The sequence below is a fragment of the Lissotriton helveticus genome, chromosome 10 (genome assembly GCF_964261635.1).
Source record: "Lissotriton helveticus chromosome 10, aLisHel1.1, whole genome shotgun sequence".
In the NCBI taxonomy this organism is placed as follows: domain Eukaryota; kingdom Metazoa; phylum Chordata; class Amphibia; order Caudata; family Salamandridae; genus Lissotriton; species Lissotriton helveticus.
Window position 1 is genome coordinate 861,670,957 of NC_136071.1, and position 20,310 is coordinate 861,691,266.

General features: G+C 47.0%; 1 protein-coding gene across 1 annotated transcript; it reads right to left on the reverse strand.

The window, feature by feature from the left end:
* Positions 1-2,807: 2,807 nt before the first annotated feature.
* TRIL (TLR4 interactor with leucine rich repeats) lies at positions 2,808-13,024 on the reverse strand. Its single transcript, XM_078663500.1, has one exon. It carries the CDS (start codon positions 12,586-12,588, stop codon positions 10,234-10,236), a length of 2,355 nt encoding a protein of 784 aa, XP_078519626.1. The 5' UTR covers positions 12,589-13,024; the 3' UTR covers positions 2,808-10,233.
* Positions 13,025-20,310: the final 7,286 nt, after the last annotated feature.

Genomic DNA, 20,310 nt, shown 5'->3' on the forward strand with positions numbered 1-20,310 from the left:
GCAAATAATTAAAATAAGATTTGGATAAACATTTATACTGCTTTTGTTTACGTGAGGTAAAAAATCTTTCATACAAGAAAACATAACTAGTTCACATATTATCCAATTAATACTTGGAAGAAGAGACCTTGTTTATCAAAATATGGCTGTTATCACTCTCAAAAACAAATCTAAGTATCTTTCGGTCTCTAGTTGACCCTACAAACAACCGGAACGCTCCACCAATCAAACATGAATCACCAAACACACAGCACTAAATAATGCAGCTACTGCTGGGAAGATGAGAAAACTATTGCTCTACATAGGAGTGATGCAGATGGGAGACATGGGAGTATAGGAAGCACTGGTAGCCCTTTTACGTAGGCTACACGCTGAAACATCGGTTAGGATAAGATATGGAAGTAAGGGAGAAAAAACTCAACCAATCGTTTCAACTGAGGTGGGCCGTCAAGGCTATATTTTAGCCCCCTTTTTATTTCTCATCTACTCAAATGGGCTGGAGGCTTTTTTACTGAAGAGGAAGCTTGATTTCCCGTGGATTGGTAGTAATTTCATCCCACTGTTATAATTACACACATGATTCAGTCCTTTTGGCAAGGACAGCTTTGAGCCTTCAGAAATCCCTCAATGCTTTTACAGATTGATGACATCTCTTGATTTAAAAGTTAATTTTAATAAATTATACATTATGACGTGGTCCTCATACTACAAAAACAAAACATTCATAATGCTGGGAAAAGTGATCGGAAAAGTTTTTTAAATGTCATACGTGGGTAAGGTTTTTGATTGTTTTTCAAGAGGGGGGACTGTGGGGCTTTTTTCAGAGGTCCAGCATAAGTGCCCCGTCCGATCCACGGTTTTTGATTAACAGCTGACTAGGGATCCCCTGTTGACTCTAAGACCGCAGCAGACTAGCAGGATATTGGATGCACTCTTTTAAACTGCTGCAAAATTGGGGCAGAAACCAGCTAAAGAACTATTAACCTTTTATACAGCAAAATACCATTCAATTGACACTTATGGGGCAGGAGTATTGGGACACAGTAGAAGCAACAAGCTTCAAATGGTAGAGAACAGCTTCAATAGAAGACTCCTGATGGTACCTAATGGTGTGTCCACAGCATTTTGCCATATCAAATTGGGTCTGGAGTTTATTGAGGATCGCATTGCCTTTACCACCTTGTGCTAATGGACCAAGATCTGGTTATCAGAGGCTTTGCCTTTTTCAAGAGAGATCATAGGGGACTGTCTTGCCATCTCTAGTGTCGATAAGATCCCCTCTTTCCATTATCTGAAATTCAGGTTTCTTTAGTTTGGCTTAAGTGACTTTTTGAAAATCCACAAAATATGACCACCAAAGCAAAAGACACCATTAAATCTGCGTTCTTTATCAGGGTTAACATGAGCCAGCTGTCCCGCCAGGGACATTTTGGAACTCTGCCCCTTGCTCTGGTTAATCCATTGAATACTCAATTACAGTCTTATTTAGTGTTTTGCACTAACTCACAAAATACATTTTCCCTTACAAGGTTTCGATTAAGCATATTGCACTTTTTGTTAGCGTTCCCATGTCAAGGAGGTTGGTCTGCAAAACTCATTCCATGTCCTTGTGATAACTTGTCTAAACAGAGTACCCTGTATTATTTTGTGCAGTTTGTAAGGCATTGGGAGCAAGTTTCTGCTTCCCTTACTGAGAAAGCAACGTCTGTGTACTTACAAAGAAGGCTTTAGATATTTTAATTCCCTGGCTTCAAGCAATATCTGTATTGCGGTCCTGAAGTTCATAGAGTGCAGTTGCCATTAGAAAGCGCTATGGGTAAAATCTGCAATAGAGTGCCAGGCACTGCAATTATCAAGTTAAGTTAACTGAAATGTTTGAACACCCCCTGAATAAGGGATTTATTAGGCCTGGGTTTTTTATGCCTATATCTCACCCTATCAAATTATGGTGCATTAAACCGGGCAGAGGGATAGCTGAGAGATATACACCAGTCCAATGAAATGTATTTATGTTTTTATAGTTTTTAAATGTTCATATTTTTATTGGATTACGTATACTGTCTCTCTATGTATTCCTATTCCAGTGAATTGTTTGAGCCATCCTCATCGAGAAATAATACAGATTACCCTTAGGAACTCACCCATAAGGGTTCTCCCTTTGAGGTTTTTCTTTCCCTGGTTTTAACTGTAAGCATAGGGCTGCACTTTATGAATTGATGTAATATGTTGAAAATTGATGAATAAATGTACACCGGCATGAAATGTGATTGAATTGATTACTTTAAAAAATGTTTTGGCACTGTGCGCTTTTATGGGTCATTGAACCGAAATAATGTTAATATCGATCGATCGAGTGCTGCAGATGGAAGAAGTGTTTTAGGATGTTTAGATTCCACCTAATCGATCATTTTGGTGATCCTCCAGATTATTCTTCTCTGACAATCCACAATTTAAGCACAAGTGACACCAGCACTGCTGGCCATATAAAAACATGTCAGTGTAGCTTGATGTCCACATAGAGTAGCGGCACCTGGAGGAAGTGCTGTGGGGAGGTGGGGCGGGGGAGGGGCAGGGTGGGGTGTAGTAAACTCCAGAATTGGGACGAACCCAGTAGAGTAAAGAATTAAATGAATAAAATGAATTACATTGCGCTTGCTGCAACGCCAAATCGGCGATGCAGCACGCAATGTAAATCGTTTTACTTATTTATTTCTTTACTCTACTCCGTTCGGCCCAATTCCAGAGTTTTCTACCCCCACCCTGCCCCTCTCTCACCCCGGCCCACAGCACTCCCTCGAGGAGCCGCTACTATTCACATTTGTACCTATCTTTAAAATGTGTTACCGCCTCCTTTTAACAGTATTAATGTTGTCAGCCTTCTACAAAGCTTGACCATTCAATGTCACCTTGCACTCTTGTGCCCCTGCAAACATTTGACACAATGGTAAGCATGTGCCAGGCAGGTCTCCTGAGCATCACTACCACACTGATTGAAGTTCCAAAATCTGGTTGCTTTTTTCCCCTTATGTGTTCAATCTACACCAGTAAAGAACCAATGTGAAAGAGAAAGGAGTCTGCAATTTAAAGTTAAGAGGTTTTCCCCCAAAAGCAACACTTACTGCTCACTTCTGTTCTCTTCCCTTCTACCAGCACACCACTACAGTGATAAGCAATAAACCCACAGTACTCGCTCAATTCACATTGCAAGAAGACGAATGAAATCAACTGCTAGTAGCAATAGTACCCTTGGGCAGGTGCCAAATGCAAGAGGGAAGGGGTGATAAAATGATTGGCTGAAGATGCTTACCTCGATGTTTCTAAGTAAATATCCCATACTCAAGACCTCAAAGCATGAAAAAAAATCCTGGTAAATACCACGAGCGGTGCAGGTGAAGAGGAGGTTTGTCTAGGCTAGCACAATCATTTGCTGAGCTTAAATAACTAGCGGGTAGGTTTGATGTTTGTATGGAAAGTTAATTTTTTATAAAAAGGTGTAATATATTTTTCCGTTAGCTTCTTTGCAATGTGGTCAAAATCCTAAGATCTTTTTTCTGTGGTCTTATTTGCTGCCATTTAGAGGAAATATTATGGTCATGGTTGTTCATCTATCCATGGCATCTAAAATTATAAAACAAACTATATACCCCATTCAAGTTCCAGGAACTGAAATACCCCCACCAAAAACATAAAATGCACTTTTTAAGCAGAAACAATACTCTGCGGGATCTTACGAAGCCTTGTGATGAAAAGCTAAACTTGACTATGCAGACTGTGTGTATGCTCCTACACTCCCAACTCCCATCAATCCCATCACATAAAAACCTCTAGCACAAAAATATGAAGGAAAGTCAGATGAGCAGCTAAATTGTGTGGGAGCGAGGATGTTTGAAAGCATTTTCATGATTGGGGTGGATGATAAATAAGGATTTGGTTTGCTACATATGTGACAGGTGAACGTGTTAAGAAAAGCTCTGGCATACTGACAGTCGAAAGAGAGGTTTTAAGTTTAAGACATGGACAAAGTAGGCATTTGCCCAGGGCCTCTAACTTCCAAGGGGCCCTCTGAGAAAGTAAACGTTCTTTATCTTTGTAGTCCACTTTTCTGTCTATTTTGGTATCTCAACCTCTCTCCTTCTCTAAGCCTACCTTTTCTTATACCTCATTCTCTCTTTCTCCAGTTTCATTTTAAGAATGTTGGGGCCCCCAGAAAGAAGTATTTCAACTGCTTTTGTAAGGACCCTGTTTCTGTTTATTCGTTTGGCAACATTTCGGATTCAATCAGTAGAAACTGTGTAGTAAAATTCACAGTTCTTAAAAAGAGGGGCCCAAAATATGTTTTGCCTGTGGGCCCAACAATTCTTAAAACACTGACAGTCAAATGCACAAAATGCACCTAAGCAGTTTTGTGAGCTTTGTTTGACAGATCACATTATGCAAGAAATCGCCTCTAGGTTCTTGAAAGAAGTCGCCATGAATCTCTGTGCTTGCGAAAGTCTGCTTAGTTGAAAGGATTGCGACCAGGAATACTTCAAATCTACTTGTGCTCCCTAAAGTCACTCACCCCCTCACTATACAACAGCTGCTCAGGCAAGATATGTTAGTTCAGACACCATTCTCATCCTCCCTCAATCCACGCCCTCTCTGAAAGGATTAAATAGAGGGCACTGAAACGTGAGGAGAGAGCTGTGGGAGACAGAAGTGGGAAAGATAAACACACAGCCGTCAAGAGACAGACAGAACAAGAGGCAGCTGGGTGATCTCTGGTTACAGGTGTGAGGATAGGCAGGGAGTAATCTGTACTAAGGGTTGAGAACAGCCAGGGTGTGGTTTGGATTCTTTAATAGGAAGAAACAGGAATGTCCCATTTTGATGGGTCAGGGGCAGACTTTTTTTCCGAGATATGGGACATTGCCTGCAGGCTAGAACTGTGAAAAGGCGAGTTGACTTTGAAAGTGTAACTCACCTTTATCCATACCAAGCGTTTCAGAAACTACAGCATGTGGGAAATCTCCCCAAGGGAAGATCTAAATACAGTTATGCTTCTCATTGGTAGTAGCTAAACAATACCAGCCAGAGGAAACAACCGTTACAACGCATGCCATTACCCCACATGTTGTTACAACACGAATGGCTTGTTGCAGGGGATAGAAGGTGTTGGATTTAACTCCAACACCTTCCCTAATGTTGTATACACTGGAGTTGGAATAGTAAATTATACTATTCCAACCGCCAGTGCACCCCGACAGAAAGTCGGGGTAAAGTGTTGCGTTGTAACGGCATACAGGGTAGGGGCATGCGTTATAACATCATACAACCTAGATTGTAATAATTTTTCCAGAATTATTTTCACTATATTTCTTGTTTTCTCACTGGTCAAAAGAAACCTGCTAATATTGGGTTGTATGATGTTACAACGCATGCCATTACCCCGCATGCCGTTACAACGCAAATCTACTATTCCAACTCCAGTGTATACAACATTAGGGAAGGTGTTGGAGTTAAATCCAACACCTTCTATCCCCTGCAACAAGCCATTCGTGTTGTAACAACATGTGGGGTAATGGCATGCGTTGTAACGGTTGTTTCCTCTGGCGATTGTATGATGTTACAACGCATGCCATTACCCCGCATGCCGTTACAACGCAAATCTACTATTCCAACTCCAGTGTATACAACATTAGGGAAGGTGTTGGAGTTAAATCCAACACCTTCTATCCCCTGCAACAAGCCATTCGTGTTGTAACAACATGTGGGGTAATGGCATGCGTTGTAACGGTTGTTTCCCGTTAAGTAAAACGCTGCATACAGATTTGTACTGTGGATTAACCAGCCAAGCAATCGTTCGGATTTCCATATATTGGGCATATAGGAAAACTGTTATGTTTTCCAACTGTGCTTCTTCTAGCTTAGGAACTATATATAGCAAGGTGCAGTTTAGTGGGCCAATACCTCTCCCCTCTCGGTGCAGCCAGTCAAATAAGATTTTTTTTATTGCAGGTACATAACACTTTCTGTTTATTGTTTGTATATGGTGTGTGCGCCCAGTAAAAGGAAATAGTCCAGCTCTAGCAACTATTTCCTAATTAGTCTATGCGACCTCAAAAGCTCCAACAATCCCAATTCTGGGGTCCCCAAAGTACCATGTGACTGGTTAAGGTCTTGACACTTCAGGTGACTCAGTGTTTTTCTTGAATGTCACCAAGGATCCATAATTGAAAAAAATGATTCCTTGAACCACTAACATGTAAGTCCTTTTAGACTGTGGCGTAACTAAAAATGATAGGGGCCTCTTGCACAATGTGATGAAGCCCCCCACCCAAAATCTCCCATATCTCACAGATATTCCATGACCTCCGGCTGAGTGGGGCACCCTGGTGGGTTAGGGGCCCCGGCGTCGCAGGGGCCTGCATGTGCCTCTGCTTCTAGAGGTTAGGGTCAGTATTTATTGAGCATTAAAACATGCATCATTTTTTTCTTGACCCAACACTTTAAGGTCCTCATTTTAACAGGTGCACAATTCACATTTGAGGCAGAATTGGGGCCCCAAAACGGGTTTCCCCCAGCCACACTCAACAGGTCAGAAATTGCAGCTCCAGGGGTCTCTGCTTCCCCCAACAAGCCAAACTTATTTTTGTTATTCATGTACCATTTGTAGGTCATCCAATTGCATGTGCCCACTAGTCATGCTGGAGCCTGCTTGTGGGCAGGGCGTAGCTATCAGGTGCAGTTGCTTTAGATGCCTGAGGGGTCCACCTTACCCTGAATGTTATGGAATATAGAATTACCCAACCAGGGGTAAGGGGGCATCGTCCTTGCTTGCACGAGGGCCCATAGAACCCTTACAACACCACTGCTTGTGGCATGCAGTGTCACCCTTTGAAATATCATATGCACATCAAATTTGAGGAGGCACAATCAATTAAGATGAGCCAGTGGCTCCATATAGAAGCTAAAGAGCTTGATGAATAGTAAGGTGTCATGTAGGGAAACATTTTCAGAAGATGTTTGCAGTTAGAAATAACATGTGAACTTCATCTGTTTGAAAACTAGAGGCAGGCCTTAACCGATCCAGATCAGATCCAGATCAGTGCCTCGCAGACGTGCCTAGCAAGGCTGATTAAGGCGGGTGGAGTGGCTGACCCTGTCAAATGCTGCTGACAGATCCAGTAATATCAAAACACAGATACAGCTGCCTGTTTTGGACTGGCTTTTGAGGTAGTCTGGCACTGCCAGATAGGCCCTCTTGTAAGGGCTAGTGTGTTGTCTCATTTTTTGTGCCCATCATGGACCAGGGACCAAATATAAATGGCTCACACACTAGACCATTCAAGTTGGCCCATCTGGCAAGGCCAGACTGCCCAAATGACCAGTCCGACACTGACTGTTCTTGTAAGATGGAAGTCAAAGGTCTTTACATAGAGTCATCAGGGCCGATCAGTATCTTGATTAGGTCTGAAGTCCCCGCAAAACCATTTAAGAGAGTCTACAATTTGGTCCTTTCATATTGTATGTATTTCAAATGCACAGTCTTGCAACATCCTGGGAAATAACTGAAATATTTTGGGACATCCCTTGATGTGACTGGTATTAATGCGATTTGTGGTTTAAAAAAATATGCAGTGTATTCATATTTATTCTCAAGTAAACGGTTGTATGATGTTACAACGCATGCCATTACCCCGCATGCTGTCACAACGCAAATCTTTACCCCGACTTGCTGTTGTGGATGTGCTGGAAGTTGGAATAGTATAATTTACTATTCCAACTTCATTGTGTGCAACAGTAGGGAAGGTGTTGGAGTTAAATCCAACACGTTGTACACCCTGCAACAAGCCATTTGCGTTGTAACGACATGTGAGGTAATGGCATACATTGTAACGCATGCGTCGTAACGGTTGTTTCCAGCAGTCTAAGTGTTCCACCACTAGGGGGCGTATTTGACTCAATCGCTGACAGTGACACTTGGCAGCAGGGACACCTGGTCATTCAGGCTGAGTAAGCAGGGTTGGGAGTGACGCTTGCCCAGCACAAACAACCCTGACTTAGAGTTTGACTGATGGGATACTTTGTCTCAAACGTGAGGCATACCCTCCCTCCTTTAGCCCCTCCCCCACACTTTAAGTGCACTACGATATAATGGAAGTGTGATAAGAACTCTAAATCAGACCCACGGTCTATTGATTTGTTAAAATACAGCCATTTAGAATCAGAAAACAGGTACCTATGTTTCTCAAATCGTGTCCTCTGCACTATTCAACAACTCAAAGGCAGCGCCAGGTTTATCGACTGCACGTTATTGCCTTAATTCTAACCCAACAATACTCCTTCCGAGGTCAGTAAAATAATTACCATTGAGTCGGGGGACAGTACCACTATACTACGACTATTAATAAAATGTAATGATTGTATGTGTTATTGCAGAACACTGAGGCCTCAGATGGCAACGAACGGACGACGTAAACAATGTTATTAAAATCTAAGTTATGGATAATTTATAAAGGGAAAATATGTACCATTGTTTAGTGCTCTTTTTTAAACCAGACGTTAAAGAAGCAGAGTTAGGATCCTGCGGGAAATAATCAATGACCTGAACCAATGACCTGTCACAGGAGTACACACTAAATAACGTAAACATTGACGTAAATATTGCATGCCCCAAATCTTTGGCAAATCAAACAAAAAAGTACAAACCCCTCAGTTTGCGTGCAAACCCCTCAGTTTGCGTGCAAACCCCTCAGTTTGCGTGTTGTACGGCAGAGGGCGCGTTTAGCACATCAGTAACACGCGCGGCGTTGCTTTTGTAACTGAGGAGTTGCTATTCATTTCTGTGCTTAAAGTGCGTGAAGAAAAGAATTGTTCGTGCCAAGTCGTTTATAGAAGTTATGGTCGTTTGTTTCTCCAAAACACTGGATAACAACGGCTTCTACCATTTAACACAGAAACGATGTTTTTTTACCTGGACTTATAGTACCATACATCAAAAAAATGCAAATAACGGGAGCAACAGGAAAAACATTGAATTCCGTAGACAAGTACTTAAAATGTGTAACTGGTGGGACATTTAAGAACAGCAGCATAGCGTCCCTGTACCGCCACTTCATAAGCATGATGCAGCTCTAGTACCCAAATATTCAGAGCAATGGCTTAAACCTAAGTGTAATTCGGAAGAGGGAAGCATTACCGTAATAACCACCATGGCACGCATATAAATCTGAACACGTACCATTGGGGGCGGACATGAAGAGACGCTCGTGTTGGAGTGATAACCCTGTTATTTCTACCGGAATGCGGGACCAAGCTGAAAAAGACAAACAGATTTTTCTGCAATGGCAGAATGAGAACTCATACGGAAGACTAGGAGGGCACTGCCTGTTTTACTGCGATAATGTGTGTTCCAGACCCGTAACTGAAACTAAATATTCCCTCTAATACGTGGCAGAGTCCTAAAATTAGTTCGGCGGCTGTACCACGTGATCAGTACGTGCTAAATGAAGTGCTGTTCTAGAGAACATCCGAAATTAAGTGACGTAACAGAGAAACTCCTCTGTATTCGAGGAAACTTTTCTACGGCTTAAGGAGCATGTTTGTTAGAATGCCCGTTATAGCTCCACAGCAAAACCAAAGAGACATGACAAATACACCAGCGCCACAAAAAACAGTTCAGTAGAACTGGGAAATGGAAATAATGCGAACATGAAAAATAATAGAAAACCCACAAGACAGCAACAGCTCTGAGAAAGCCAGTGCAACTTTGGAAAACAGCTAGGGCCTGTTTGAGCTGAGTAGGTTATCGAATGGAATAGTGCCTCGTGGTTACCAACTAATGTTACATGCTTCCGTGAGGCAGTTTGTTGAGCAATTGTGCGTTTTGTTAACAAAGCTATAACACAAACAACAAAGTGACTTCTTCCAACAGCCGGAAGTTTGGAACTGGGGGTCATGGAAGGAGCTGGGCCCGCTGTTGATGGATCCATCGGCCAGTTTTCCACAAACCCCCGTTGCACATTTCATCTTCTCTTTCTTGGCTTGCAACAAGGCTGTTACTCTCACATTAACGCTGCTTAGTTAGAGTGTATTTCCTCGTTTTCCGAAATACAAAAGTGAACAGCTAAAACACACATCCGGGCTAATTCTTTTTCAAGAAAAGTTTAAGTTGGTCCAGCATGTTTGTGGAGTCACGGCAAGGCCTCGTTGCAAGTTAAAAGGTGGAGACCTGGGCCGCCAGCTCGCTTGTCAGTCGGTGAACCTCGGCATGGCCTCCTCCCTGCGCAGGTTTCCCTCCATGAAACGCTCGCAGGGCCCCGGGAACTCGATGAGATCCGCCTCGTTGATGGCGCACATGGCTGTGCGGGGCCGGTGCGCCTGGAAACCCGAGAAGTCCCCGGAGACGCCTGTGCCCACTGATCTGTAAGGTCTGCGGGTGGAGTACATGTGGCGCACGGCCGGTGGCACGGGCCCCTTGCGGCGGGCCCAGCCCCGGCGCAGGGCACGGGAGCCCCAGGCTGCCAGCACCAGCAGCACCAGCAGCGCGTTGGCCGCCAGCAGGCCCAGGATCAGCAGCTGGTAGTCCAGGGGCCGGGCGCCCTCGGGAGCGGTCACTAAGCCAGCGCAGTGGTCCCGGGGGGCCACCGGGCAGGCGAGGCCCGCCAGCAGACTCTCCACGCACACCATGTAGGGGGTGTCCCCGCGCAGCTCCCGCAGCGTGGCCGCCGCCTGTGCGCCTTCGGGCAGGTAGAAGAAGCGGGGGAAGCGGGTTGGAGGGGGCGGCTGTTGCCCGAAGCGGTCGTAAAGCAGGCGGAAGCGCACGGGCCCCGCGGTCAGAGGGCTCAGGTGGTCCCGCACCCCCCAGCGCACAGAGGCAGTGCTGCTCGTCACCGCAGACACTGTCAGGTTAAACAGAAAGTGCTTGTTGAACTCGCAGGGGTCGGACACCAGGGGAGGGAAGTGGCCCCGGGCGGCGTGTGGGAGGGAGCGGGGCCCGGGGAGGGCGCTGGCCGGGCTGGGTGATGAAGGGGCCACTCCAGTGAGCAGGTTCAGGATGCTGGGGGCGGTGGGGTAGGTGCCCTGCCGCCGCCGCCATGCGTGTTTAAGGGCTGGCATGCGAGCTTCGGACACCGGTCTTCGGGCCGCCTCTGTAGGGGCGGGCTCCATCTGCTGGCTGCTATCGGTAGTGCCGGTGGCGCTAGTCTTGGTGCTGGCCTGGGGCGGAAGCTTCCGTCGCCCACCTCTCCTTCTGCTGGCCCGCTTGGGCGGCAGTGATACCCACAGTACTCCAGAGCGTGTCCCCGCAAGTTCTCTGCCGCTGCGGTCTGCGGGGGCCAGAGGGGAGTCGGTGCTGCCACCCGGCTGACAGGCCTCCTCGCTGAGCTGAGCGTCCTCCAGGTAGTCCAGGTACTTTCCCTGCAGTGGTGCCGGGTGGCGGCACTGCACGAAGACGGTGAGCAGCCGTCCCTGGGAGTGCGTGGCGCCCATCCACTGCTTCAGGCCCCTCAGCTGACAGTCACAGGTCCAGCGGTTGTCATCCAGGTCCAGGCGGTGCAGAGCACGGTTAGAAGCAAAGGCCTGGCCAGGGAGGGCGGTCAGCAAGTTGCCCTGCAACCTCAGTTCCCCCAGTGCAGGCAGCCCACCAAAGGCCGCTGGGTGTATGCTGGACAGCAGGTTGCGGCTCAAATCCAGCACCTCCAGGCTGGGCAGCGGCTCCAGGAGCGCCCCGGGGAGGTGTGTCAGGAGGTTGCCGTCCAGCCTCAGCTCTCGCAGGGTCCCCAACCCCTCGAAGGCATCGTCCTCCAGCACTGCCAGGCGATTGTCGCTGAGCACCAGGCGGGCGAGGCGCCCCAGAGCTGCGAACACCCGGCCCCCCAGGTGCTGCAGCTGGTTGGCAGAGAGAACCAGGGTGTCTAGGGCGCTCAGAGGGCGAAAGGTGGCTGGGTGCCGCAACACCCCCTGCAGGTTGCCTGAGAGGTTAAGGAGCCGCAGTCGACCCAGGCCCGAGAAAGCGTCCCTGCCCAGGCTGCGAAGGCGGTTGTTCTCCAAGTGCAGGTACAGTAGGTTTCCCAGTGGAGAGAAGAGCGCCTCCTGCAGGCCCTGCAGCGCATTGCCGTCCAGCCTCAGTTTCACCAGGCTCCCCAGGCTGGCGAAGCTGCCCTTGCCCAGCGCGCTCAGCTCATTGCCGTTTAGGTTCAGCACCCGCAGCTTATTCAGGGGCGCCAGGGCTCCGGGGACCAGGCCCGACAGCAGGTTGTTGCCCAGGTAGAGCTCCTCCAGGCGGCCCAGCTTCTGGAAAGCCTTGGGGTGGATGTGGCGGATCTGGTTGTACTGCAGGTCGAGCCTCTGCAGGCGGCTGAAGCGGGGCAGGTCGAAGGCGCTGATGTTGCTGATGAAGTTGCCCCCCAGGCTGTAGGTGAGGGTGTCCTCGGGGCTGGGCAGGCTGCTGGCCTTTGGCACGGTTCGAAGCCCCCGGTTGGTGCACAAGATGTGCTGGTGCTGCTGGCAGTCGCACGGCTCCGGACAGATCAGATCCGCGGAAGGGAGAAGCAGGCCGAGCCCACAGAGCACCGCCGTCAGCCGCAGGATCCCGGGTGCCTCCATGCCCACAGCGGGCGCCTCTCCCGCATGCCCCTCGGCCTGCGACCACTCCCTGGCTGCTCGCAAGCGGTCAGATGTGCAGGCCCCCGCTCAACATGCTCGCCGTCCAGCAAGGGCAGCAGACGAGCCCCCAAACACAAGTTCACAACATCTCTGAGGGCCCGGGCGGTGATCTGTGCCGGCGATCGGGCGCCACAGTCTCTCGGACATCTTTCCTTCCACAGACACACTTCTGTGTCCCTCCATGAACGTCCACAGCAGGCCCGGTTGTTATTTCCGACTGAGCCGGGGAACAGCTGGCCGCCCGGAGGCCCCGGGCTCAAGCTCCCCGCCCTCTCCTCTTCATCACCCCCACACAGTGACTCCCGTGAACTCCAGGGCCGGGGCGCTGCAGCGAGCGTGCAGAAGCACAGTCTCAAAACCCTTATTGTTTCTTATCCAAAACCTCCCAGCTGGCAGCAGGGCTCCGCTGAACCAGCACACTGGAAAGCTAAGAAAAATGCGAAGGAAAAAAAAAACAGGCGGAAATTCGTACTTCCCACACTTTTCCCCCCGAGACTCCATGGAAGGAAAGAGGATCGGATTGGAAGAGTTGCAGACCCGGCGGGGAGGGGAGGGAAGACCTGGGCCCACACTTCTGTTTCTGATCAATAGAAGGGGGTGGGGGCTTAGTGCCAACCCCGAGCCCTCCTTTGTCCATTACTTTAGGACAATGTCATTTACTGCTTGCTTTTCGAGTTAAGTGTCTTTTACCCGGCAGGTCGGAATAGCACAAGGGGTGCCATCCGTCGCCAGGGGGCGCTATTCGGCCTGGGTACAAGCGTCGCTGTCAAATGACAGCGCTGGCTCCAGGTGTTGTTACTGTTAAACTATCTCAGCTCGGGGAATTGGCTCACAGCACCAGAAACTGGGCAAGCACAAAAAAACAGACACTTTAATGCTACCGGTAACCATTGCCTATCAACATTTGAAGGACAGGTTATGCGAATACATATTTACAAGACTGCGGCCTGGCTACAACTCCAGGCTTGACTTCAAAGAGCCACATAATGGTGTTATACGAATGAGACACCACTGCCATTCGTTTACTCACTCTGATGTGGCATGAGAAGTAATGCCTTGGTTCAGTGGTCTTCAAACTTTTTACTGCCGTGCCCCCCCCACCCCCCGAAAACAAAATCACTGACCCCATCAAAATCATTCACAATTCTATTTAACTGGCAATGTTTAAATGTGTCTAGACTGATTTAAACATTGCAGTTAAGTTCTCTACCGTTTGAAAAAATGTAATAAAATACATGATTGCCAAACATAATATGCAGGCTTCGTTAACGTGTAAAAGTATCCATAAGGGGATTATTAAATATGGGGATTGGGGATGGAGGGGTTGAAGAACATTTGGTGTCTCTTCCCTTGTGACACCTTCTCCCAGCTAGGATATAAGTGACAAAAGATGTTAGTCATGGCCCAATAAAGAGCGTCTCACTGCTGTTCAGCACCCCCCTGAAATCAGCATAGTGCATCTCTAGGCCAGAGCCTGGCACCACCCTGGGATCACATGAGCTCTCCCCCACGGGGGGGGGTGGGGGGGGGGGCACCCCTCAGTTGGAAAACCCCTGCCTTGGTTGGACCCAGCCTTTGGTCTGAGAGTGCCCCTAGTTACAAGAAATTGTAACACTCTTTCGTTATCTATGTAATGCACTCTATCTCACTGATACACAGACAGACACACACAGACACATACAGATGCAGACACATACACACACAGACACATACACACACACACACACACACACACGTTTTTGATAAGCTCAATTTTATCCTACGAACATCTAAAGCATCCCGCCCTTAAGAACCAAATACATGTTTTCAGAATGATAAAAAAAATATTATGACTGTTTAAGCTACTAGAGATTGATGAAGCACAATTTAGCAGCAATAGATAGGGGCTGCCACTGGACCCAATCTGTTTTTTGTTGACCTCTTCTTTCTGCGGCCTGCAGACCAGACAAAAGCTCATAACATGGTATAAGAGTGTCAGGAGGACACAGGTAGGGGGTTACGTTCTGATAAGTCAGCCATGTTCCGAGAAATGATGAAAACACTGAAAAAAGACAGAGGTTGCAGCGATTTGAGGGAGTGGAGAAAATTAAGAAAGAAAAAAGGTTAAGAAATAAAGATGGTACCACCTGGAAAGAAGGAAGGGGAGAAGAAAGGCATATGAAAACGAAATATCGATGTAAATAAAGGTGAAAAGAAGGAAAACACAACAAAGGAAAGGTGGAAGGAAGTGTGCAAGGATGCATGAATGGAATAGTAAAAGGAAGGTGGTTAGATAGATCAATGTTTGAATGGAAGGCTCATTGGAGGGCTGGAATAGTGAAAGAATGGACAGATGGGAGGATGGAAAGGTGAATGAGTGGGAGGATGGATGAAAAGGTGAAAGAATGGACAGATGAAAGGATGAAAAGATGGGTGAGTGAAACAGTAGACGGACAAATGTGTGAACATATGGATGAATTGAGTGGCCGATAGATGCGAGGGTGAAAGGATGGAAGGGTGATTGGAAGGGTAGGAGGACGAATAAACAGATGGATGGCTGAAAGGGTGAAGGAAAGATTAGAGATCTGTGTTTTACTCAGTAGGGATCACTAGAGCTTTAGTTGAATGTGGAGACTATTTGAATTTTCTTTCTATTCTTTTACTCCTAATTATGATAAGTAGCTATAATGAGGTTGCAAAATTAATAGTTCCAAGCCTCTATACATTTCTGTATTAATTTTGGAGATGCTCTCATTTATCAAACTGAAGTTTCAATGTAATGACAAAGTTTCATTTTATTTAAAAGGTGCATTCGTTGTCCTAAAGAGATGGCATCATTTTAGATAACTGATGTGGAAAACAGTGGCATAATTTATTTTCCTGACACATTTAATAATTGACCCCTCAGCAGCAAACCAGACTGCCTTGTGCTAATATTGACTTACAAGAGGATACTTACTGTGTGGGAAAGTGCCAATTTTTGCATGGTTACCCCCCACTTTTGCCTGATATCTGATGAACTTTGACTGAGTGTGCCCTGGGTTCCTGCTAATCAGGTTCCCAGTGCCTGTGTTCTTTCCCAAAACTGTACTTTTGTTTTCACAATTGGCACACCACTGACCCACATGTGAGGTCCTTGTACAAGGTACCACTGGTACCAAGGGCATTGTGTCCAGAGAGGGTCTCTAAGGGCTGCTGCATGTGTTATGCCACCCCCAGAGACCCCTCACCAAACACATGCCCACTGCCATTCCAGATTGTGTGTTTTGATGCAGACAGAACTTAAGAGTCGACATGGCACACATCGCTGTGTGTCATGCCCACAACCCACTGCCTGTGGCATTGGTAAGTCACCCCTCTATCAGGCCTCAAAGCCCTAAGGCAGGGTGCACTATACCACAGGTGTGGGCATAGCTGCATGAGGAGTATGCCCCATACAGGGTCTATGCCCATTCACAGACATTGTAAGTGCAGTGGAGCCATATTGAGTACCTGGGCTGGGAGTTTGTCATTACAAACTCTACAGCTCTATGATGGCTTTAATGAATAATCAGGAGTTTGGTATCAAACTCCTCAGCATGATAAACTCACTCTGATGCCAGTGTTGGATTTATTACAAAATGCACTCAGAGGGCATCTTAGAGATGTCTCCTGAAAAACTACCCTCTCTCTAGTGTGCAGCTAACTGGTCTGCACCAGCCTGCCACACACAGACATGCTTCTGACCCCCTGAGATCGAAGCTCTTGTGGGTCAGGAATAAAGCCTGCTTGGGGTGAAGGTGCTTTTCACCTACCCCAAACACCCCCAGTAGGAACTGCATTCAGGGCGACAGGCCTCAAAATCTTCCTGCCCTTTTATATGCTGTCCAGGGCCTCTCCAGCTAGGGGAGATGCCCGCCCCCCTGACCAAGCACCACTTTTGGTAACAAGGTCAGTGGGGAAGTTAGTAATCAGGAGAGGTGTTCCCCCCCGCCCCCTTTGCCAGGACCACCCCTAAGGTTCCCTGAACCAAGGTGACCCCCTCCTTAGGAAATCCTCCATTTTGAATGGAAGAGTTCTACCCAATCATGTTAAGGATGCCCCCTCCCCAAGGGGAAGGGTTTTTTAAAGGGTGTAGTCACCCTAAAGGCAAGTAGCCCATTGGCTACCATCTGCCAGTACATACAATGCCCTAAATTCCTGCTAACTATGAAGAAGAAGGACAAAGAAGACACTGTGCAGCAAACCTGGAAGATGACAACTGCCTTGGCCCTAGCCCTAGCAGCCTGTCTCCAGCTTGAAGAGCCTGCAAAGAAAATGGCACCTATCCTGTGGCCAGCGACTTCCAAGAACCCCAGCAAGACTTCCACTCTTCAACAAAGACCAGATCTCTTGAGGTCAACTGGCCTGTCAGAAAACTTCAACATCAAGGACTCTGGATTCAGGCGGATATATGACTCTTGCACACTCTGCATCCGGCACCCATGGCCCGAGTCCGATTGGTTCATCTGTCCAGTGAAGTCCCCCCATCAATCCAGACCTCCACTCCATCAGCGGCTGACTTCTCCTGGACCCCACAAAGTCACCTGCAGCCTCTACACAAAGAGTCACCTGACTGTGACGTAACACCAAACGGTGCCCCTGCATCCTCAGCCCGCGACCTTTGGGAGCCCAGCCAACGGTGCCCAGACCTCCCAACTCACCTGTCCAGCCAGTGGTCACCTTCATCCAGCCTCCTGATCTGAGCCTGTAGCCTCTTTGTGCGTCTGAGATCCTCCATTTCTTTGCGTTGGGCACCCAACACTAATTCTCACCCTGTTCCCAGCCTCCCCTGAGCCACTGGTGGTGAGCTCGGGTGCTTCCTTGTGCCCCCTCCCCAGTGCTTGCCTTTACCCCCGTAGCCTGTGCCCTGAAACTAATCTGCACCTTGTTCGGTGCCATCAGTCTCTATTGACTAACCATGGGCTCAGTGACCTCGCCACCCGGCTGCCCCAGTGCTGCTGGTGGTGCAGTACGTACCTTAAATTGAACGTTGTCCAGTGAGAGCGCTTTACATGAGGTAGGACATTGTTTCAGAACATTGTGACATAGTTACATCAGGTGCTGGAGTGTCGCATACATAGAAAGGGAAACAGTATAACATAGTTACATGAGTTACTAAAGCATAGCATAACATAGAAAAAACGGCAAGGGGGAAAGAACTTCAGGAGCCAAAGAATAGTCAGGCGGAGACGGGGAGGGAAAAGAAACACAACGGGGAGACGAGGAAAACAATGTCCGATGTCCGGCTAGGTAGGTGACGGCTGAGGGGTAAACCAGGGCCAAACTCCTCTTTAACTGCATTGGAAAGCTCCACCGGGCATTGGCCAAGGATGCTCGGGCACCGCGGTAAGTACAGACAGTTATGGTTTCAGCCCAGGGGGCATCGTCAAAAAGTTCCATCTAGACCACCGGTCGCGGTGTTACTGGCCGGCGCCGTTCTTCTCAGTTCTTCTTATTATACAGTTCTTATTATTATACAGCATAGGATTTCAGGAGGCTTTTATGAGGCCTGGTTATCAGTGTCTCTATGTGTCACCATCTATTCTCCGTTTCTCCTATAGCAAGGTTCATCTGGTGTTTGTGTGGTTTTAGTATAAGGCTTTCCTAGGTTTGTCTGTATTTGTGAGGACAGTGTCAGATGCCTGGTTGATAGAGCCAGGTTAATAGAGCGAGCTGAGAGATGGTGTGGCTGGGCTCTGGGTTACACTCATTGACCACTGCCATTTTATGGTTCATAAATGGCTGTCATATAAGGGTTCTTGTTAGAGTTAGATTTCCTGCTGTGCACCACACATTGTGTCAGAAGTTCAACAGTTTAACAGCTCAACAGCCTAGATCAGGTCACATCACACTCCGGTGAGGTCTAGACCGAGGTGTGCAGATCGCGGTGATCGTGGAGATGATTCGATGGAGCGATGGGTTCCTCAGCAGGCAGACATTCAGGCAGAAACACGACTGCCACAAACACTGCATAACAGCATGATAAGTCTTATCCATTGAATCAATGAATGGTAGATTGTTATAGTGCCCATCTCAGGTACACCATTATAATTGCTAACTATTGTAGCAGAACTATTTTGTGCCGTGACCCTATAACCTGAGGTCAAAAGAATATCAACATTTGCATCTACAAGAACTGGACAGCATGTGTAGAGCAAGTCTAAACTAACAGGTTTCAAAAACATAATGGTGTGCCTCTCTACTCATTGAGTGCCCTTGCAGGTAGAAGTCGGATGTTTAAGGCAAGTGAACCACTTTGTTGCTTGAACATGAAATATCTTGAAAAAATATGAGACAAGAGGTGTTTTGGAAAACAGGTACCATTTGTTGAATTAAACAGTGTGTCAGGGAGATCAGCGACAGGCATAGGGTCTGAGTACTGTCTCAATTTACAATCGGTCTAACATGGGTTTTTATACAGTTCCTTGAATGCAATCAAATGGTTCTGGCAAACCTTTTTTGGTAAGGAATGTGAACTTCTGTCTTTAGAGTCATAAATTAATGTATTTGATATGGAATCCAGGTGGGCCATAACTTTGTGTGGACGTGATGCTGACTGTGGGTAATGTGTGCAGATGTCCGGCATGGGAAGTGCGTTATCTCTGCATGGTCTGTGCTGTGTCCTGGTTGGCTATGTGTTCCTAATTCATGTGACATCTGACTATATGGGGTTTGGGGAATGCGCGAACCCCTCCGGCCATGTGTGCTTTATTGGAGCCAATCTCCCTGGACCATTGTGGTGTTGCTGCGCCTATCTGTGGGTTTGACCTGGGAATTCCTGTTTGTGCATTTCTTTGCTGGATACGTGCCACCCCACCTGTGACTTGTTAATCAGTGACCTAGGGCCTGGGTCTCAGAACCTGCCTGACTACATATTTCTGAGCCGGGGTTGACGTGGAGTTCACAACAGGCAAATTCGTCAATGAAGATGTGATTTTGGTTTTATACCTGAATATATTGTTATTCATCTGGACATCGTCTTTTTCATTATTAGCATTTTGAATTCAATGGGGGTGAGCAATATTTTGGAGAAAGGAGAACACCAAGGCATATCTGACAGGCCACATCAATCTCTGCTTCTGCAGAGTACTGGAAACCGAAAGACCTTTCACAACCTTTACTCACGTATTGCATCTGGTTCCCCCAAACCTGCATTGTAAAATACCAATACCATTCCAAGGACATAAACTTCTAATTTTTGGGCTCTGTTTTTTTCCTGCTTCCTGTGAGTTCTTGGCCATGCCCTGTAAGGTGCTTTGCCACCCAGTGATATGGTCTGATCATGCTTTAACAAGAACCTAAAAAACATAAAACAAGAAAGAAGTTTTGAAGGGTGTGTGATCCCCATTAAAAGAGGGGTTGATGCCCATTAAAGTCTTTTGGGAGTATTTTGACAAGTTGAAAATCCAATACAGGAGATACACTCCCAATCAGAGTAAGTTAAGAAGTAGGCATGATAGGTGGCAAGTTATTTCGCCTTTGGGTGCTAATGCTTAAAAAAAAAGCACCCACCAAACACACAGGGCAAACATGTAGTATTACTGACAATACACCATCATATAATAAATAGGTTTATCTTGAACAATGTGCTCAAGTCCGGTCATCCATGGTTGTGAAGAAACCCATACGTTAGGACTGAAATGGATAGATAGAAAGTCTACA